The 20613-nt window shown below is 44.1% G+C and overlaps 1 protein-coding gene across 1 annotated transcript in view; it reads right to left on the bottom strand.

Moving 5' to 3' along the window:
* Positions 1 to 20613, bottom strand: part of SMIM14 (small integral membrane protein 14) — a 57790-nt gene that overhangs the window by 5961 nt on the left and 31216 nt on the right. The window contains exon 3 of the mRNA XM_006129505.4: positions 12158 to 12206. Coding sequence (XP_006129567.1) covers positions 12158 to 12206 — 49 coding nt within the window. The remainder of the gene's footprint in view (positions 1 to 12157; positions 12207 to 20613) is intronic.

Raw genomic sequence — 20613 nt, forward strand, 5'->3', positions numbered from 1 at the left:
TAGGACTGCTGGCCAGAACACAGCTCTTTTGTAATACAAGACTTCATGATCCTGAGCTGTCGATCTGATATCCTTCATGTACATTAAATTCACTCAGACATAACAGAAAAATAGAGATGAATTATGAAAATTCATACCTCAACAGCACTTTCTCAAACCTAATGAGATAACTGTTTTGAACTAGCTATCCTATGTACATATCCTATTAATACCAGACAAGCACTAGAAAGTTACCTTTACCTAAAGGTTTGTCTACACAAAGCAGTAGTGTGATTTATAGGGGTGTGATTTTTAAAATGTACTAATGCACTTCACATTGTGCACTACACAGTGCAGGCCCGAGCCATCAGCACACCCCGGGCTCTGGGAGTGCGGCGACGCCCCCGGGAGTGTGACACATGCGCGGCCCTGCCCCCGGGTGCCCAGCACATGCATAGCCCTGTCCTGGGCGCACGGAGCATGCACGGTGCCATCCCCGCCCAGCCTGGCAGCCCTGCGCAGTGCCCCCTACAATGGGGCACCCCAGGCGGTAGTCCACCTCGCACGTACCTCGGTCCGGCCCTGGCACTAAGGTTCCTTAGTATGCTCTAACAGTGATTTTTAATCAGGGATACATAGATGTCTTCGAGAGTACATCGACTCCTCTAGGTATTTGCCTGTTTTTCCAACAGGCTACATAAAAAGCACTTGCAGTCAGTACAAACTAAAATTTCATACAGACAATGACTTGTTTATACTGCTCTGTATACTATACACTGAAATGTAAATACAATATTTATATTCCAATTGATGTATAATTATATGGTAAAAATGAAAAAGTAAGAAAAATTTCAGTAATAGTGTGCTGTGATACTTTTGAATTTTTAAGTTTGATCTTGTAAGCAAGTACAGGCTGAACCGCTGTAATTTGGAAAAGCCGCTTCTGCAAAAGTGATTGGAAAAATATATGCAAATTGCGGAGCACAATTTGCGTAGCTTTTTCTGATAAAGCCCCGTAGTCTAGATCTAGCCATAGGGAAAAGCCAGTTGGCTACAGCCAGGAGTGTTGCCAGACTAGGGAAAAATGGAGCCTGGGCCAATGGCCATGAGCAAAGTGCTGGCTCCCCAGGGTCTGGAGGTCATGAACGGAACCCTGGCAGATGGGATCGACCCAGGATCTGCCCCAGCTGGGGGACAGTCAACCCTCTCCCAGCTGTGCCCAAAACATAAAAATTAATTGAGTTGAGGACTCGAGCAATGTTGGGTAAATCTTCTAGTAATAAATAATAAAATATTGCCGATCCCTAAAACAGTATTTTATTTCTTTCCTCTTGCATCCATCAGTAACGGTCACATTAATCTTTCGTTCCTGTGGAAAAAAAAATTCTGAACACAATCTATGGTAACATACTTTACTGTAAATAATCCATCCTGAAGTTGGAGGTTTTAGTTTTCTTTCTACATATGAACCAAAAGATATTGATGAGCCTTGGGTAATGATGGAGAGGAAGGGGTAAGAATTCATTATAAAATCTCATCACCCCCAGAATGTTAATCCTTATTCACAAGAACCAAAAACTTGGCTTTTGCAGTGGGAAGTTATTTTTGATTTTTCAAAATAATCCAGCTCTGTGCTGGTTTAGCAATGGAATATCCTCTTAACCATAGACTGTGAAGCTCAGCACTGATTTCACAACAGATGGTGGTCCTTTGTTTTCAGTCAACATACTTTCTGGGCATACATGGTGCCTCTTATTGGCCTTTATAGTCTCCTATAAAGAGAGAGTGTTGTGCCAACATCTGTAGGTAAGAAGAAAATGGGTTAATTACAGCTTAATGCTGCAATTGTCAAAAAACTCACTTTTGTTAGCAATTCCATATTAATGTGTTTTGACTGTGTTCACGTTCTTTTTATTCCCATTGAGTAAATTTCACCCACATACAGATGGGCAGACTAAGGAGACCCACTTACATCTGTGATAGAGTTAAAACATGTCTTAGTCTTGCAGTGCAGACAAAAAACAAACCCTATTTTAGTTTTGTTCCAAAATCTGGTTATAGCTTTAGTGTTGCAGGGCTAGAGCTCATGTAGGATTCATGGTAAAAAGAGAGTGGTCCTGTGTCAACTCATGGTTCAAGTGTGCTGGGAAATTACTATGTGTAAATGGCCCATGGTGGATGGCCCAAAGATGATTTCAATGTCTTTAGAATTTAAGTTATAATACTTCAGAGTTGGATTGGTTCCAAGTGGGAAATGAGACTGTTAAGTGTGATGTATTAAAACTTTTCAACTGACAATCTATTAATTCTACCTTTATCTGCTATATCCCAGAAATATGTTGTTTAATTTTTAAAAAAGGGCTGTCATCCATGTGAAGAATCTAACTTATAACCATAAAATTCAGCCAGAAAGAGGCTTTGCATCAGTTCTGATTATGCTGTTGTAGACTACCTTTCTGAGGGTATGTCTACACTACAATGTTAGTTCGAACTAACGGATGTTAGTTCGAACTAACATTCATAGCCGCTACACTAGCGCTCCGCTAGTTCGAATTTGAATCGAACTAGCGGAGCGCTTAGTTCGAACTAGGTAATCCTCATTTTACGAGGATTAAGCCTAGTTCGAACTAGCTAGTTCGAATTAAGGGGTGTGTAGCCCCTTAATTCGAACTAGTGGGAGGCTAGCCCTCCCCAGGTTTCCCTGGTGGCCACTCTGGCCAACACCAGGGAAACTCTATGCCCCCCTCCCGGCCCCGGACCCCTTAAAGGGGCACGGGCTGGCTACGGTGCCCGTGCCAGGTGCAAGCCTGCCAGCACCCAGCCAGCAGACCCTGCACCTGGCACGGCACAGAGCCACCCACCCGATGTCCCCCAGCCCACCCCCTCTTCCCGGGACCAGGCTGGCAGCTCCCGGGAGCTTGCCCTGGACCGCAAGAGGCGGGCACCGTCCTGGGCTAGTGCGGACATCGTGGACCTCGTCCACGATCTCCGCACTAGGCACAGGAAAGTGGCCGTCTAGGGCAGGAGAGCTGCCAGCCTGGCCACCCAGGAGCAGGTGTGCATGAAAATCAAGGGGGTCCACTGAGACCTCCGACCCTGAGCCCTGAGCTTACAATGGCCAGGTGTTCTGCATCAATGAGCTGATCCCCCTCCAAACACAGGGTCATCTTGTTAGTAGAAGTATGAGCCTACATGTTGAAGGATAGGTAATGCTACATGCCATCTGCATACTGTGAGCACTTGAGTCCACATCATCTTATCTTTCACTTAGAAGCTGCTAATACTGTCCCTTGATCTGAGCCAAAAAAAATCTGATTCATCACTCTATGCAGGGGAGCCGACAGGAACACAGGGTCCCTGGACAATGTGGGGGAGGGTGGCTCTAAACTCCTGAAAGGGGAGGGGCCTCAGACTGAAGGGGTGGGGCTGGCAGCACCACCCATGTGGCCCACCACCTCCCACCTCTGCTGGACCTTAAAGTGACTCTCTGGCAGCAATTCTAAAGGGCCTGGGGCTCCAGCCACTGCCAAGAGCCACAGGCCCTGTAGAATCACTGGGCACTGGGGCAACTGCTGCCTTTGCCCTTCCCCTCTTGGTGGGCCTGACTCTACAATATTGGTGCACATGGATGAACTGTGGCAGGGGTCGATCCAAGGGGCTTGGAGTGTGGGAGGGGGCTCCAGGTTGGGGAGATGAGGGCTCTGGCTGGGGATATGGGCTCTGGAACAGAGCTGGGGATGAGGTGTTTGGGGTACAGGAGGGGGCTCCAGGTTGGGGCTAAGGGGTTTGGAGCACAGGAGTGGGCTCAGGACTAGAGGTTGGGGTAGGGGTGCAGGATCTGGGTAGGAATAAGGATGCAGGAGAAGTCTTACACAGCTGGGATGTGGGATCTAGGAGGGAGTTAGAGCAGTAGAGGAGGATCAGGGCTGGGGCAGGTGTTGGGGGTGCGGGATGCTTACTGGGTATGTAAAGGGGTAACCAGTTAACAAGTTGATGATACTTAACCGTAATTGGTTAACTAGCAGCCCGGCTGGAGCAGTCTGGCCAAGCTCACCACGCTGCAACATGACATTGTGCCCATGGTGCGGCACTGTGGGCTTGGAGTGGGCCAAGTAGCCCCTGCCTATGGTGCAGTGGGCTCAGTGGCTCTGGCCTGGCCTGGCCCATCACATCCTGCCATGGGTAGGGGGTTGCTCCACAGTTAACCGGTTAAACATAGTGGTTAACTGGTTAATTTTAAATGACAGTTTACATCCCTAGCACTTACCTAAGGCAGCTCCCATTTGGTGGTGGTGAGGAACAGGTGAGCTGTAGCCTCGAAAGCCTCTTTCTTAATCTGGCCTTGCTGCTGAGGAAGGAAGAATGCATTTCTTCCCCCGCTGCGGCAGCTTCCAGCTAGGGCTGGAGGAGCATGCCTGTACTCTGGCCCTAACAGGGAGCTGCCACACCTGGGGGAAAGATGCACTTCTCCAGCCCCAGCTAAGAGCTGCAGCTGTGTGTGTGGCAACCATGAGTCCCTGTGCAGCGCTTATCAGGCAGCTGTGTGAGGGAACCTTGGTGCCCATCTCTTCCTCTATGAGAATGTACAGAGCCCCAGTCCAGATTGGATCCTGTGAGCACTACAGGAGCACAAATTCTAAATTAATATTACAATAAATGAAATCAATAAGAGTTCAGTTATTATCATACTGAAATGGATAACAGACCATCACATTTCTGTAAATGCTGCTCTTTCAATTTGGCTGGAGTCTAGATACAAAAAAATCTTAAATTTGGGGCGAAAGGATACATTTCATGGAAACAATCAATCTACAGCCTGTAGGGAGTTTACATGGATTTCGGTGGTTGCCCCTCCTTAACTGGTAGTAACAGAAAAACATGAAACACCCATGACATTACTGAGCCAAAACCCTGATGTTTTCCAAACCAAAAAAACCCCAAGTCTCAGCAGTTACTTCTATAATCTGTAGACATAGGATTTTTCTGTAATAACATGAGCAGCTGGATTTCTAGAATAGGGTTGCCAGAGGGTTTCAACAAAAATACCGGACACCTGGCAACCCTAGTCTAGAAGGAAACATGAAACACCAGAATGCATTGTCAGGCGAGGCTTAAAGTAAAATGTTTGGCATCTGGGCCCAGCAATGAAGAACTATGAGTCAGCAAATGGCAGGAAGAGTAGTATTGAGCTGAGGACTTAGGGAAAGGGAGCAGGACTCTATTTTCATCACTGTAGACTCATGGCAACCTCATCCAAGCAGAAGGAACAGGGAGGCAATAAATCAAAGTGATGCCTCATAACTGACTGTCTCATGGAGCAGGACCCAGAAGAGTCATAACCCACTTCAGAAAACAATAGTTCCAGCAACTTTACAGGCTCTGTTTATTCTGTGAATTGATTCTTCAGAATTTTACAACACTTGTTTACCCAATACAAATTAGCCCGTCAAAATATCATCCTAAAACATTAACTGAAAGACACTCACACTAGCATTAAACTGCGCACATTATAAAAATTGACTAGAACTTGGCTCTTTTATACAGTATTGTTCAGTCCAAAGATCTGAAAGTGCTTCACAAACTTTAATGAATTAAGCCTCATACCACCCCTAGGAATTACCATACTCATTTTATAGATAGATAAACTCAGGCACAGAGAGGTTACTCATCACAAAGCAAGTCTGTGGCAGAGAGAGTACCAAACCCCCCAGCTAACGTAATTGCTGAAACTGCTAGATCATGCTATTACCATTCTTGACCTACATAGCCCATTCTCCTTCTCAGAAGTGACTGAATGTTTGCAACTCACTATAAAATCCCACAACTGTGAAACATTAATGCCATCTGAGGATCACTTTAAATTAGGATCATCCTTTCTTGGAACAGTTGAGCCAGGTTTACAACCAGAATAAGTGATAATACAGCACGAAGTACTTGCACCACGTTGGAGGAAGATGTCCTTTTCCAATCCTTATCTGATTGGACTAACTTTACACAGCTCAACTGTGTGCTCTGCAAGGCTCTTCAGGTATCTGATTTTAATTGCTCTGGACAAACTGTAAGTACATTTTTAAAGCCATGATTATAAGCAATTTACATGAACATCAGGTGATTGCAGAAAGCAAAGTATTTGTAACTCAACCATTCAAAAAGTCAAAGAAGTCTTGGTCGTAATCCTCCTCTCTAAGGCTACGTCTACACTGGCCCCTCTTCCGGAAGGGGCATGTAAATTTCACGAGTCGTCGTAGGGAAATCCGCGGGGGATTTAAATATCCCCCGCGGCATTTAAATAAAAATGTCCGCCGCTTTTTTCCGGCTTTTAAAAAAGCCGGAAAAGAGCGTCTAGACTGGCCCCGATCCTCCGGAAAAAGTGCCCTTTTCCGGAGGCTCTTATTCTTACTTCAAAGTGCTTACTTTGAATACTTACTTTGAAGTAAGAATAAGAGCCTCCGGAAAAGGGCACTTTTTCCGGAGGATCGGGGCCAGTCTAGACGCTCTTTTCCGGCTTTTTTAAAAGCCGGAAAAAAGCGGCGGACATTTTTATTTAAATGCCGCGGGGGATATTTAAATCCCCCGCGGATTTCCCTACGACGACTCGTGAAATTTACATGCCCCTTCCGGAAGAGGGGCCAGTGTAGACGTAGCCTAATTGTAGTACAAAGGGATAACCTAGGGTATGTCTACACTAGCTCGTTAGTTCGAGCTAGGTAGGGTAATGAGGGCAAGCAGAGTTGCAAATTAAGCCCGGGATTTAAATATCCTGGGCTTCATTTGTATGTTCCCGGGCGCCACCATTTTTAAATCCCCCTTAGTTCGAACTCTGTGCCCACGGTTCCACGCGGCACGGAGTAGGTAGTTTGAATTAAAGATCCTAATTTGAACTACCGTTACTCCCCGTGGAATGAGGACTTTTGCTGACAGGAATCTGGGTACTGCATAGTTTTGCACTCCTATAATGAGCATTGCAAGCACAGGACACACAATCCTCAGGTATTTGCAGAGCCAGAAGAACAATCACGGGAAACATGCTGATTTCCAGGAGGGCAGACTGCTGTGGGACACAGTGAGAACCAATTAAATGTTGTTGACGATCATGGAGCAGCTGTAAATGATGGAGTGCAGCTTCACCCAAGAAAAGAGCATTGACTTAGTCTACAGAAGAGAAAAATGAGGGGAGATTTGATAACAGCCTTCAACTATCTGAAGGGAGGTTCCAAAGAGAATGGAGAGAGGCTGTTCTCAGTTGTAACAAATGACAAAATGAGGAGCAATGGTCTCAAGTTACAGTGGGGGAGGTCTAGGTTGGATATTAGGAAAAGCTATTTCACTAGGAGGGTGGTGAAGCACTGGAATGCGTTCCTTAGGGAGGTGTGGAATCTCCATCCCTAGAGGTTTTTAAGTCCTGGCTTGACAAAGTCCTGTCTGGGATGATTTAGTTGGGATTGATCCTGCTTTGGGCAGGGGGCTGGACTCGATGACTCCTGAGGTCTCTTCCAGCCCTGGGATTCTATGACTGGTGGGCTCCCATAGTAATGCTGACTTGAGATGATGCCCAGTGCCTACAGAACTTACAGTCTACATCTAAACAACAGGCTTCTTGCACAAGAAGCTTTTCTCAGAAGAGATCTTCCAAAAAAAAACCTTATTGAAAAAGCAATGTGCTTTTTGGAAAGATAGAGTCCAAACTGCCTGGATGCTGTCTCGTATGTAGGTAGTGATTGCTATGGACAGTATGGCCACCAGGGCTTTTCCCTCTTCTTCTGAATAAACTCCCTCTTCCCCATCCACACACACCTTTTTGTGAAAGAGCTCTTTCACAAAAAGGCTTCTTCCTCGTAGACAGAGGAATTCCAATTGCGCAAAAACTCCTCTGTTCTTGCAGTGTGGACGTTCTGTGAGTTTTGTCGGAAAAATGGCCGTTTTTCTGACAAAACTCTGTAGTCCAGACATACCCTAAGTGGCACAAGGCCACATTCCTGGATCTGTGTGCTGAGCTTGCCCCAGTCCATCCCGAATAGGGACACTAACAGATGAGAAGTGAGTGGTGATCATCATGTGGAAACTCATCATGACATATTGCTACTAGTCAGTGAGAAATCATTTTTAGTTGGAAAATCATTTGTGGGGGCCATTGTCAGGTAAGTGTGCAGGGTCATTAAACGTCTCCTGCTATAGAGACCTGACTCTCAGCAACATGCAAGACACAACGGATGGATCTGCAGCAAAGGGATTCCTGAGATGCAGTGGAGTGACAGATAGCATGTTTTGGCACCAGACTACCTTGTCACAGAGTACATCAACAGAAAGGGCTGTTTTTCTATGGGAGCACTGGTAGATCACCAGGGATGCTTCACTGATATCAGTGTTGGCTGGTCAGGGAAGGTGACCAATGCTCACATCTTTAAGAACACAGACCGTTCAGAAAGCTAAAATCAGGGACTTCACTACTGATCCTTAGGGACCCAGCCTAGCCTTTTGTCCCGTAACTCATGAAGCCATACAATGGATACTTTAACAGCACTGAGGAAAGATTGAACTACTGGCTCAGCAGCTACAGAAGGGCACTAGTATTGTTTGCTCACAAGACTGGATCTCAAGAAAAATATCCTAATGGTTAGTGGTTGCTGGGTCCTGAATCTGTGAAGTAAAGAGAGAAAAGATGTTGCTGAGGTGAAGGGCAAAGTGGAGCTGAGTTTGAACAGAAAACACAAGGGCTATCAGACAAGCTCCATGTGGACTTGTGCAACTTAGGGAGGCTTTGAAAAAGTGCTTTAACAGCAAGACATAATAATGCATTTTGGTAGCCAGTTAGGAACCATGCAGTATTTGATGTATATGAATATAACACTGACAGCGCACCATTATTTTTGCAGTGCTTGCTGCACACTTATGGTTATTACATTGTGCTAGTCACTGACCCTCTGAGTTATGTCAGTGTGCAAGAGCAAGTAAATGGGTGCTTTCAATACCACCAGGCATTCTGCAGGATAAGTTGGGGATTAATACAAATGAATTAATTCCCAAATAACAGACTTTTATTGAGTAAAGATAACATATCAATAAATGTATGGATCAGAGTGGAAATGAACATTCATGTCCATTTTAGCTACATATATGCCAACTGTGGCACTCGTGGGTCAGTATATGAAGTTGTGGTTACATCCCCTCAATGTAGAGAATAGGCCAACTGATATGGCCCATAATTCCAGATGAGTTTTTGAGGACGAGTATAGAGAGATGATACAGTGGGGCCCTCTATGGACTGCATAGGGAGTGAGTATTGCACCTGTAGGTCCATAAATTTCTGCAAACCTCCGTTTGCTGCTGAGAAGCCTCATTACATCCTGGTGCGTCTCCCTCTCCTTTTCCTGCTGGGACTCCTAAGCCTCTCTCCTGGCCACTCTTCTTCTCCATACAGTCTGCAGTATTCATCCTCCAGACCCTCCATTCATGGTCCGATGCAGTATTAACTTGCAAGATCTTGTTGAACATGTCATCCCAAGCTCTCTTCTTTCTCCTCTTTTCTGGATCAGACATTCCATGGATGTGGAGGGGGAAACTTTCAAGGCTGCAGAGGTAGCAGCTACAGAAAAAGCACACAGTGTCAGAGTAGTCACAAAGGAAATGAAACTTAAGTTTCAGAACTCCCCTCCCTTTCTCCCCTGAAGTTTTAATCAACCCATGCCACTGACACTTCTGAAGAACACCAATCACAGTACCAGCCATAGTGAATATGGTGTTCCAGATGTGAGGAAAATTAGAAGAGAATTGCTCACTTACATGAAATTATGACTATAGGAGAATGGCACTAAATACTGGCAGCGTTTTGCACGGACAACTGTGGTTTTAGCTAATATCTCAGTTTTGAGGGTAACGAAGGCTGCTGGTGTCCTTAGGCCACCAAGACTCATATCCAGCTAGCCTGTTCACTGCAATGGTGCCATCTCTAGGTTTCACCAACTGGCATGGGAAAGTGTCCTGCAATGGAAGAAATAAGCCTGCCATCCCAAGAAACCTTCTTGAGAGCAGAGTACCTCTATTGAAGTTTCACAGAGATCTCTCAGGAGGGTTCAAGAGATACCCTTGTCTACACAAAAAAAAACTGCTCTGCCTACCCTCCCCTTCCCCTGCTTAACTATACGTGGGAATCAAAAGCAGATAACTCCAATGTTCTTTGTTGTACCACTGCTTATTCTAGTACAAGTACATTACTGAAAAGTCATTAGTTGTGTCTTACTAAGTGGGAGCAACATCACTGTAATAGGAAATAAATTCATGCACTTACCCACAGTTCCTTCCCCTACGTTGGGCTTGCATATGCTTGACTGCTGCGACTGAGTGGACTGTGGTGTAGTCAAAACCTGATTCTGATTCTTGGCATAGCTGGACTCCCTGGTTGTGTATCTGCCATATTCCTCTTCCTTTTTCTCATCCACCTTCTCCTGCTCACTGTTCATGGCAGTAGTCTGTAATTTGGGCTCCTCAGAAGAATCTAAAGTGCTCTGTGGAGTGGTGGTGGGGCCTCTGGCAAATATGGCATGCAGCTCTTGTAAAAGTGGCAGATCTGAGGCTTGGCACTGGAGTGACTGTTGATCTCCTTGGCCTTCTGATAAGCCTGCTGCAGTTCCTTCACTTTCACATGGCACTGCTGCTGGTTCTTGTCATATCCTTCTGTAATCTGCAATCCCTGTGCAATCTGCTTACAGAAAGTTTCTACAGCTATGCTTGCACAGCCTCTTCTCCTCACAGGCCCAGGAGATCCAATATCTCCTGTCTATTGCAAGTCTAAGCATGTCTTCAGCATGTAGACCGCATAATCAGCTGGACAGATGCACATAACTATGGAGACCTACTAGATATTTGTCAAAATGGACAATCAGAAGGAGGCATTTCAAAGTTCCATGGGACTTAAAAGTATGTGTATAGGGGCTTTCAGTTTCTGTGACCCTGGGTAGTGATAGGGTTGCCAGGTGTAAGGTTTTGAACTGGACAGTCTGGTATTTGAGCTTTCTGTCTGGGAAACAAACTGAGAAAATTCTGGATATATAAATGTCCAGTATTTTCTAATTAAGTAAGTTTTATTATTATCATGAGTATCAGTACGTAGTTGCATACTACCAGCCAGGCAGTACGCAACTACGCAGTAGAGAGGAGGGGGGTGGGGCTGGAGTAGGATGGAATCCCCAGTGCCAGACTCACCCCTGCACCCTGCCAGGACCGTGCATGGGATGGGCAGCACCCCAGGATCTGCCTGTGCTCGGGCCAGCCCTGTTCCCTGTCAGCCAGTTCCTCTCCCCGACCCTCTCCCGGCCAGCCCCACTCCCTACCGGCTGGTTCCCCCATGGCCAGCCCCACTCCCCCCCAAGCCCCTCCCGGCCAGCCCTGCTTCCCACCAGCTGTCTCCCCCCCGATCTCCCCTGGCCAGCCCTGCTCCCCCAGACTTCCTCCGGGACTTCCTCCCCCCACACACACATCTGAGATCAAGTGTGTCCAGTATTTTTGGAATCATCTGGTAACCCTGGGTAGTGGAGCACACAACTGTGACTACTGTGATCAAAGTAAGGCACTGTGGGACAGCTGTTGGAGGATGTTAGTTTTGACATAAGTAATTAAGTATCTACATTCACACTGAGTCTACCATAGTACATTGCTCAACATCTCTTGGACAGGTGGGGTTACAATGTTGGCATGATGCAAGGGTTACAAATTTAAGTATTGACATTTGCATAACCAGGTATATGCAAGGCAGCTTATATCGATCTAACTTTGTAGTGCTGACTAGTCCTGAAGATTACATAATATGTCTCTCTCAAAAACACATTGGTACATTGAAAAAGTCATAATCCTCCTGCCCCGGTCAATCCCATTTAGCACCCTGGTCCTTGCTGGTACAAGGAAATTCAACTTTGAGCTCTGAACGTTACTAGGCTAAATTCAATTAAATATGGTGACAAATTGAGAAAGGCACTGCATTCCTACAACTCACATTGACATCAGTGGGTTTCAGGGTTGCTCAGCATAGGATATGGCCTATAACATACATTAATTTAAATCTGACAAATGACAACTGCATAAGAAAAAAGTAAAAGAGATCTAGGCCATACCACATCTCATTTTTAGTTAAATTATTACTGCTTATTTTGACTTTCACAGGAGTCCTAATCCAATGGTTACTCACATTCCTGAAAGCATTCCGTGTCTGTGCAGTATGACTGGGATTGCCTCAACTGAAATGAATACAAAGAAAGACCTCATGGTTAGGAAAGTGACCTGATCGGCTGTTCAAAAGTAAAAAGACAAATCCTTATGTGTTTGAAATTTGAACTACTAGACAGTTTGAACCTAATTCAACATAATGAATCTATACAGAATTTTAAAAATATCAGTGAATGCTGTGTTGAATATTTGAACTGAAACTATTATTTAATATTACATCAGCTTAGATCTTTGATAAGAAAGATTGTAACTGCTACATTTCTGCCTCACACCAGGTTTTTGGTATGTGAAGAATCCTAATAATTTAGGTTTCTAAATATTTATATAACTTACTTTAAAATGACTAAAATACTGTTACTTCTATTACTAATATTCCTGGCATGTTACACAAGGTTAAAATCTAAAAACAGAAATTCCTCATTTAACATTCTGGATGCGTTTCTGAAAATGTTCGTGCTAAGCGAAAACATGCTATGTGGGGTCAATTTTCCCATTAAAAGTAATGGAAAAGGTGGGGGTTGCATTTCAGGTGGTGGTGGCAAAGTCAATTTTTTGTTGGTGCTGGGTTGTCAACGCCAACATTAGATATCTAGCAACACAAGTTGCCGCAGTTTGTTAAAACACAAAGATAAACACGTGAGTGAGCGGAGGAGCACTGTGACCACGTGAATTCATCCGCTTATGCTGTTTTCACCAACTTATACTGCCATGCGAAGTAGTCCACTACTTGATTATTTTCGTGTTATTTCAGGGACGGTCGTGTTATTTGAAAAACGTTCCCTAAAAAAAATCGTGCTATTGCAAAAACGTGTTAAGTGGGCACGTGTTAAATGAGTAATTACTATACATTTTTAATAACCTGAATATACTTTGTGATTCATAATGGATGGATGCTGTTACAAACAGATTAAAATGCTACATTAAAATCCTGCATGATCATGTATTAATATGTGACCATAGTATACTAATGCATATGCACATGGAGACTCAATTAAAATTGCAGTCAACTTTAATTCTGCCATTTACTTTCCTTTGATTTTTCAACTGGATACCTTTCTTTAAATAAAGCTGGTTTGTTTGTTTGTTTTTTCTGTATACAGATTTTTAGTTTGGTAGATTTAGAAAAAGAAAAAAACGCAGAAACATTTTCTATTGTGTACAGCTATAATATCACCAGCCCCATTAACAGAGGTTGAACCCTGGCCTTTTAGTACAGCAGAACAGATTGCTACTGGACTAAATTAAATAACTGCAGCTGATGACTGTTCTCTTGCATCTGGTTCAGAGATAATAATGCCAAACATATTGAAACACTGAGTCACTGATGCATCAAGTAGCCCCTTTTTTTTTTTTTTTTTTTTTTTTTTTTACAGATAACACAACAAAAACAATAGATGTCAGGTTTGTTTTGAGAAGCAGCATGATTAAGAGAAAGGGATTTATGTCCAGCCTATTAGAGAACTGGGCTCTGTTCTTGCTTGTGCAGCCTCAGAGTGGAAAATGAGGTGTGACGGAACTATTAACGCTAATGATAAATGAGTCTTGAAATCATGTTCGTCTGGTTCCCTATTATTATTGGTGTTTGTTTCTGTTCCAGGGTTCGTGTCACATTTGCAGGATATGACCACAGAGATAAAGATACAGATACAGTAGCTTAGTTTTAGTGAACTGCAATTCAACTGAAAGGTAATCTCACTGATGTGGTGCTGGGAGAGGTATAGTGTGATGTGAGGACAGTCAGATGTTAATTCTAAAATGAGATAACATTTTATGTTTAAAGATATAAAATATTAATGAATATTAGCTTTGTTTTTATTCATTTTCCAATGGAGAGGCCTCCATGTTCTCAAACACAAACATTCAGTTCAAGATTCACCTCTTAATCATAGGGCCTAATGCACAGCCCTCCGAAGTCCATGGAAGTCTTTCTATTGATTTTGAGCAGGCTTTGGATCAAGACCTTAAAGAGGATGCTGTCAGATAGTCTAGGTATTTAGGCTTTGTTTAAAAAGGAAGGGGCTGGGAGAGGGAGAACTTACAAATCCAAATATTAATAGGCGTGCCATTGTTATACTTTTCTTTCATTTCAGTGGGGTTTTTGTTAGGGTTTAGAGATTCCCTGTGTAATGTATGGCACTCCAATGTAGCAGCATTGTGCTAGTACTTAAGAACCAGAAAGTTAAAGCAACTAGAGCAGGGGTGACCAACCTAAGCCTGTGAAGGAGCCAGAATTCACCAATACACATTGCCAAAGAGCCACAATTCTATGTCACCATCCCTGATCATCTCCCCACCACCACGCTCAGCACATCCCGCTCATGGGCAGCCCCACCGGTCAGCGCCACCTCCTCCTTTTCCTCCTGCCCACTGTGATTAGCTCTCACTCTGTGGGAGACATTGGAGGGGGGAAGCATGGGGGTGACAGGCTCAGGGGAGAGCGTAGGAAGTGGCAGGATCCTAGGGGGAAAAGGTGGAAGGGGACAGCGCCTAGAGCAGAGCTGGGGATTGAACAATGAACACCCTCTGGCCCACTGGAAAGTTGACACCTGTAGCTCCAGCCTTGGATTTGGTATCTATGTAAGGAGCTGCATATTAACTTCTGAAGAGCCGCATGTGGCTCTGGAGCCACAGGTTAGCCACCCCTGAACTAGGGTATAATTTATTGTCCAAACTGAGTTAAAGGCAAACTGGAAACAGCAGAAAGAGTGAAGAGGAAGGTAGGGTTTCAAAATGTTCAGCTTCAGTAATCTAAAGTCTTATTGATAATACAAGTAAAATATTTTTAAACCCAATAACCTTTTTTGTTTTCTTCCAAGCACATTTTTAAAATGTACCCTTTGAAGGAAAAATAAACTCACACACCATCTAAATACACAAGAAGAATTCCTGTGGCAGTTTCGGGCTTTGGTTTATTTAAAGCAGATTTTGGAGTGTGAAGATATCAGAGAACTAAATGTGATTCCTTATCCAGCGGCTGAATTACAAGAGGTCAAACCCCACCCATTGAAATATTTAAAATGGGAATGCAAGAGCATGGAAAATGTGAAGAAGGGATAGGTATTTCTAGATCAGACGGGAAGATCCCACCCCTCCCCTCTTTCTTAAGTGAATATTTTTGGGGTTGTAAAAAACCAATATCCAATTCAGAAGACAAGAACCCCTCTGATTAGCATTTCAAGCAACTTTTTACATTTTTCCAAATGCACCTCTCTTCGTCCCAGTCCACACGGTTAATGTAGCAATGTTAAAATCCAGCTGCCACATGACACAGTTAAAGCATGGTTTCAACTTGTAAAGTAGGCAGGTCATTACCATGTTTTAAGTGTGTCCAAGAAGCATACTGAAAATCTGGATGTGTCCCACTGCTCCTATTACAATAAATATAAAGTTTTGTGAGGAGACTGTACAGTTCTTAGCACAATGAAGCCCCAAAACTTGGGCCTTTGGGTGCTACCACAATACAATAATAAAATGGTCTCAGTGACTGCTCCCTGCTATGTTTTTTTGGGTGCTACCGCAATACAATAATAAAATGGTCTCAGTGACTGCTCCCTGCTATGCATAAAACATAGCAGGGAGCAGTTACTGTATTAAAAAAATTAGATCCTCTCTTTATTTACTCCAATGTAATGTGGCTCAACTCTGCTTGGACCAGCTTCCAAGCAATGCTGCTGCCTCAGACAACAGCAGCCTTGAGAACGTTGGACTCCGTTTTGCAGTCCCTACTCCAGAAAAAAACCCTTAAATCCAGTGTTTTTGTCTCAGTAAGGACTGTGAATCATGCTAAATATGAACTATAAGAGACAAAGATTATTTAAAAACATAATGAATGTTAGAAGTATTAATAAAGCAATTTTAAAATAGCCAAGTGTTCAGTACTTAGCAAATACTGTATAATTATATTTTATTTACTCTCATGGCACTCAAGAATTTGCTAGGAATTGCCACCATACCTTATAATCTTGTATGTGAAACAATGAAATGACAAGAAAGGAAGAGGAAGGATTGGAATTACACCAGCAAGATAATACTGTAACTCCACGAAGGCTAATGTACAGCATGATGGAGTGAAGAAAGATTATTTTATTTTGGTGTGGGGTAGATTAAGTTAAATGTTTTGGTTAATTCTGAAGGATTCATGAAGGAAGTGGGTATTCAGGAAAAACTTTAACAAGAAGTTCCTTTGTGGTCCAGCTCAGGAATTTCCATGCAATTGGTTCTGATTAGAAAAAGCCCAGAGAAGGATTCAAATGAGGTATCAAGAGGAAAGAGAGCAGAAAAGGAAGAGGATGACATGGGATAAAAAAGAGACAAGGGTAAATAAATAGGGAGACAAGGACAAGTAGCTTGAACTTGATGTGGTGATGCTTTATTTGTTCGATTAATCAAGTCATATTAATACAGAACCATGACTACTACTTGGTGAAAAGCAAAATCTCTGCAGTAGGGCAATAGTTTTCTGTTGCCCGAATCCTAAACTCCTTGTTTTTTTTCAATTACGATAGAAGATGAGAACAGCATGGCATTCTTCTGATTTCAATCTGATACTTCTGGATAATGAAGTCACTGTTCTGTCAAAAGGATATATATGATTTAGTAAACAATATGATAAAGAAATTGCTGCCAATATGATAGGCCAGCACAAAGTACAAGTGCAAACCTAATCCTACCACTATCCATCAAGTTAATATTTAAAGATGCAGAAACTGACACCTACAAGCTGGGCAAGAGAAATGAGAAAGAGAGGGAAAGCATACCGATGGAATTACAATAAATTGTTTCTTAAACAACTTCCATGAGAGAAACAGGCAAAGAGAAACTAAAACACCAGACACTTCCTGTAATGGGGTGGGCCATGCTTGTGGCCTTGCCACTCCTTGCCTCAGAAGAAAATCACAGAAAAGTCCTCCAGACAAGCTAGAGTGGCTGCAGAAGGAATCAGCCAATCAGGAGCCAGGGAGACCTATAAAAAGAAGCTGCAGGCCCCAAATCAACTCTGGAGCCTTGAAGAGGTGTAGACTTTGGCTGGTTGGCTGAGGAAGCAGCAGTACTATGGAGGGATCCATGGGGAGATTTAGGATGAGACAGATGGACTGAGATACAAGCCCTGAGATAAGGGTCAAGGTCCAGTATTACGCTGTGGGAACTCACGTTAAAATATTTGGTAGTCTGATTAGCAAGGAGGCCCAGACAGATTCACCTTATCTGGGAGAAATGAAAGAGAAGGGCCGGGGTAGGAAACAGGACCCTAGGGCAGGGAGTGGGGTAGCACAGGCAGGTTTTGTGAGCTCCCTCCAAAGACAGGCTGACTTGCTGTAGCAACTGTGGGCAGCAAAGGAGGAAATAAAGGATTTTAAGTTCCAGAATGAGCAGCTGAATGAGAAAAAAAGAGTGCTTGCCAGGGGCGGACTGGAAATCAAAATAGGCCCGGAAATGGGTTGAGAACAGCCCTCCACATGACGTTACCCCTGCGTGGCCCTCCCCCCACAGACGATTCAGGGCTTACTTTGCTCTCCACTCCTCCCGCAGCCAGCCTCTCCCACCCAGGCACCGTGGCCAGATGCGCAAGTCCAGTGCCCCTGGCCGCAGAACCCCGGACCCGTGCAGAGCTCCCAGTGCCCCAGGACCAGGAGCAGCCTTCGAGCAGCTGGGTGCAGGGCTCCCAGCTTGGGGTGGCCTCCAAGGGGCTCACTGCCTGCTTCTCCTGCGGGCCGGAATGCCACCCCGCCCCCTAGAAATGTGCCGGCCCTGCTCCCAGGAGCAGCAGCCCTTCTGATGACAGCCCACTGAGAAATTCCCGGTATCCCGCCAGGCCAGTCTGCCCCTGGTGCTTGCTACGTACATTTTATGACTGTGGCACAGTTAGAGTCTTGGGCTACAGAGACCTCAGTGTCCAGGTAGCAAAGATGTGCCACTGGGCTATGATTACTCTCCAGGTAGAGAGACCCAAGAGGAAAACCCTAGGAAGCCAGGGCAAGACCTACAGGTAGAGACTATTTAAAGCAATTCTGCAGGCAGAGAAGACCGATGGAGAATCCTGGGAAATGAGGGCATGAACTGTTAAAACTTCCTTGGTGTAGTAGGCCCAGGAGATAGAATCTTGATGAAGGAGACAGAATGCCAGGAAATGCCTGACCTTCTTGTCTGAAGAGGGAGGAGTGTGATGAGGTGGATCAGGCCCTGAAGCCCCCCGATGCAGGCTTGTGGCCTTGTCATACCCTGCCACAGAAGAAAGCTATAGAAATTCTCCAGGCAAGCCAGAGTGGCTGCAGGAGGAACCAGACAATTCAGGGGCCAAGAAGGCCTAAAAAGAAGCTGCAAGCCGAGAGTCAGTTCAATGTCTCAGTAAGATTATGTCTGGCTGAGGAAATGGCAGCACCATGGAGAGTTTCATAGGGAGACTGATGGACTGAGATAGAAGCCCTGAGATAAGGGCGAGGAAGCTGTCTCCAAGAGGGGAAGCCGCGGAGACACCACTCTCTCCCAGTTGGGAACACAGTCAGAGAAACACTAAACAGAGGGCACTGAGATGGAACCCTCTTAAGAGTGTACCCTGGAAGGGGTTGTGATTCACACAGTGTGTGACTTGGCTGGAGAGCTGAATAGCTGAAAAAGCTGAAACTCAGGGAGTGCAGGCACATGCACTCAAATAGACCAGAGCACTCGTGGGAGGTGAGTTCCATCCCATTACACTTCCATGTATACTTTAAATGAGTGGCAAGATGATTATAAAATTGGAGATATGAGGACAGAGTAAAAAAATGGAGTCCAATCCATTGACAAGAAGAGAAGAGGGTGTTTGGGGACCTTTTAGGACAGAATGGTTGGATTTAAAAGCATACCTCAGAACTTAGAATCACCATCATACCCTTCACACAGGAGGAAGTGGAATGCTGGTGATTGGGAGTGGGGTGGAAACATTATCCTCATTTTATTGAAGGATAAGAAATAATATGGAGGGGACTGCAAAAGAGAAACAGTTCAGCAGCAGAGAGGAGATGGCTGTTGTGTAAATGGATGCTGCAGCCTAGATAAGGAATTGTCCCTCCCTTTATCTCTCCCCTCAGTCATACTGGTTTCCCACCCCCTACTCCACCCCAACGTCATAGCCTATATTGTTTCTTTGTTGTGTAACTTTGCTGGGAGACTAGGATGTCACCAACACCCTGCTATTGGTGAACACAGAAAGGAGTGAAGCAGCAAAGCAAGGCATCAATACAAAAGTCAGGGAAAGAAACCTTCATACCTCTCTCTATTCAAGCTGAACCTAGTAGGAATTCCACAATGCCTCTGGTTGCCTGGAATAATATAATAAATCAGGGAACAGGAAGGATGTATAATAAGGGTGTTACGGAACAGAATTTCTCTGAAAACTTTATACAACAAAAGCAAACCTTGAGAGATAACTAACAGACTTATGTCTAACACATGAACAAAGAAAAACCATTTTTTTGGACCAAACAATGTAAAGGCTCTATTCTGTAAAGTGACCCACATAGGCTAACACCTACCGCTCCACAGGGTCTTTCCAGGCAGATGGTTTCAAAGGATCAAAACCTTAATGACTCATGGTTTACTGATTAGTCAGTTGGTGGCACTAGAGTTACAGTATGATTTCTTTTATCAGTAAAAGGAAAAGAGGCAGATATAAAGAGTCAAATTATCAAAAACTATCCAGCCACCACATAACATTCAGATTGTAACTACAACTAGGAAACAGAGTTACTTAAAATGTCAGTATACAATCAATAACCTCTTTACTACTCTGAATAAAAAGGTCAAACAATGTAAGCACACTTAATGAGTGATGACAGAAATAACTATTAGTAGTTAATCAGCATAGTGCAAGGCTCAGAACTGGAGATGGATAGCAGTCTTAAACTTTCAAATTAGCCCCCTTATGAGAAAAGTAGTCTCCCTGAGATAGATACGGGTATACTTAACTTTTACCTGCCTAGAAATTTGCCACCACGTGGATGGTTTGATTTAGAATTGGACTTGTTCAGATGCATTCTGCTCGGTTTAGATATCACTTAACTACCACTGTTTTCATGAAACATTTCATGGGCTCAATCCTGCAAGATGTCAAAACTCTTAATCCCACTGAACTAAAGAGAACGGTTAGTCAATGCGCCCTTGTGGCTCACACTGCCTTCGGAGGGTCACCAGGACCCCAATCCTATAAATCACAGATGGCTCATGACCTCCTGTCTGTGAATTTTAGGTGCACCTGAGGCCTAAAATTCATGTTGATTTACCTACATTGTTTAGGGCTGTGAATAATTTCACACCTTGCCTGACTGAGATCAGCCTAACCCCCACCATAGACACACCTAGGTTGATGGAAGAATTCTATCCTTTCAAGGGGATGGATTTACTAAAGCTATGGAAAAAATTACTTCCATCACTTCATTATAG

The sequence above is a fragment of the Pelodiscus sinensis genome, chromosome 4, assembly GCF_052426305.1.
Source record: "Pelodiscus sinensis isolate ZL-2025 chromosome 4, ASM5242630v1, whole genome shotgun sequence".
Lineage (NCBI taxonomy): Eukaryota > Metazoa > Chordata > Testudines > Trionychidae > Pelodiscus > Pelodiscus sinensis.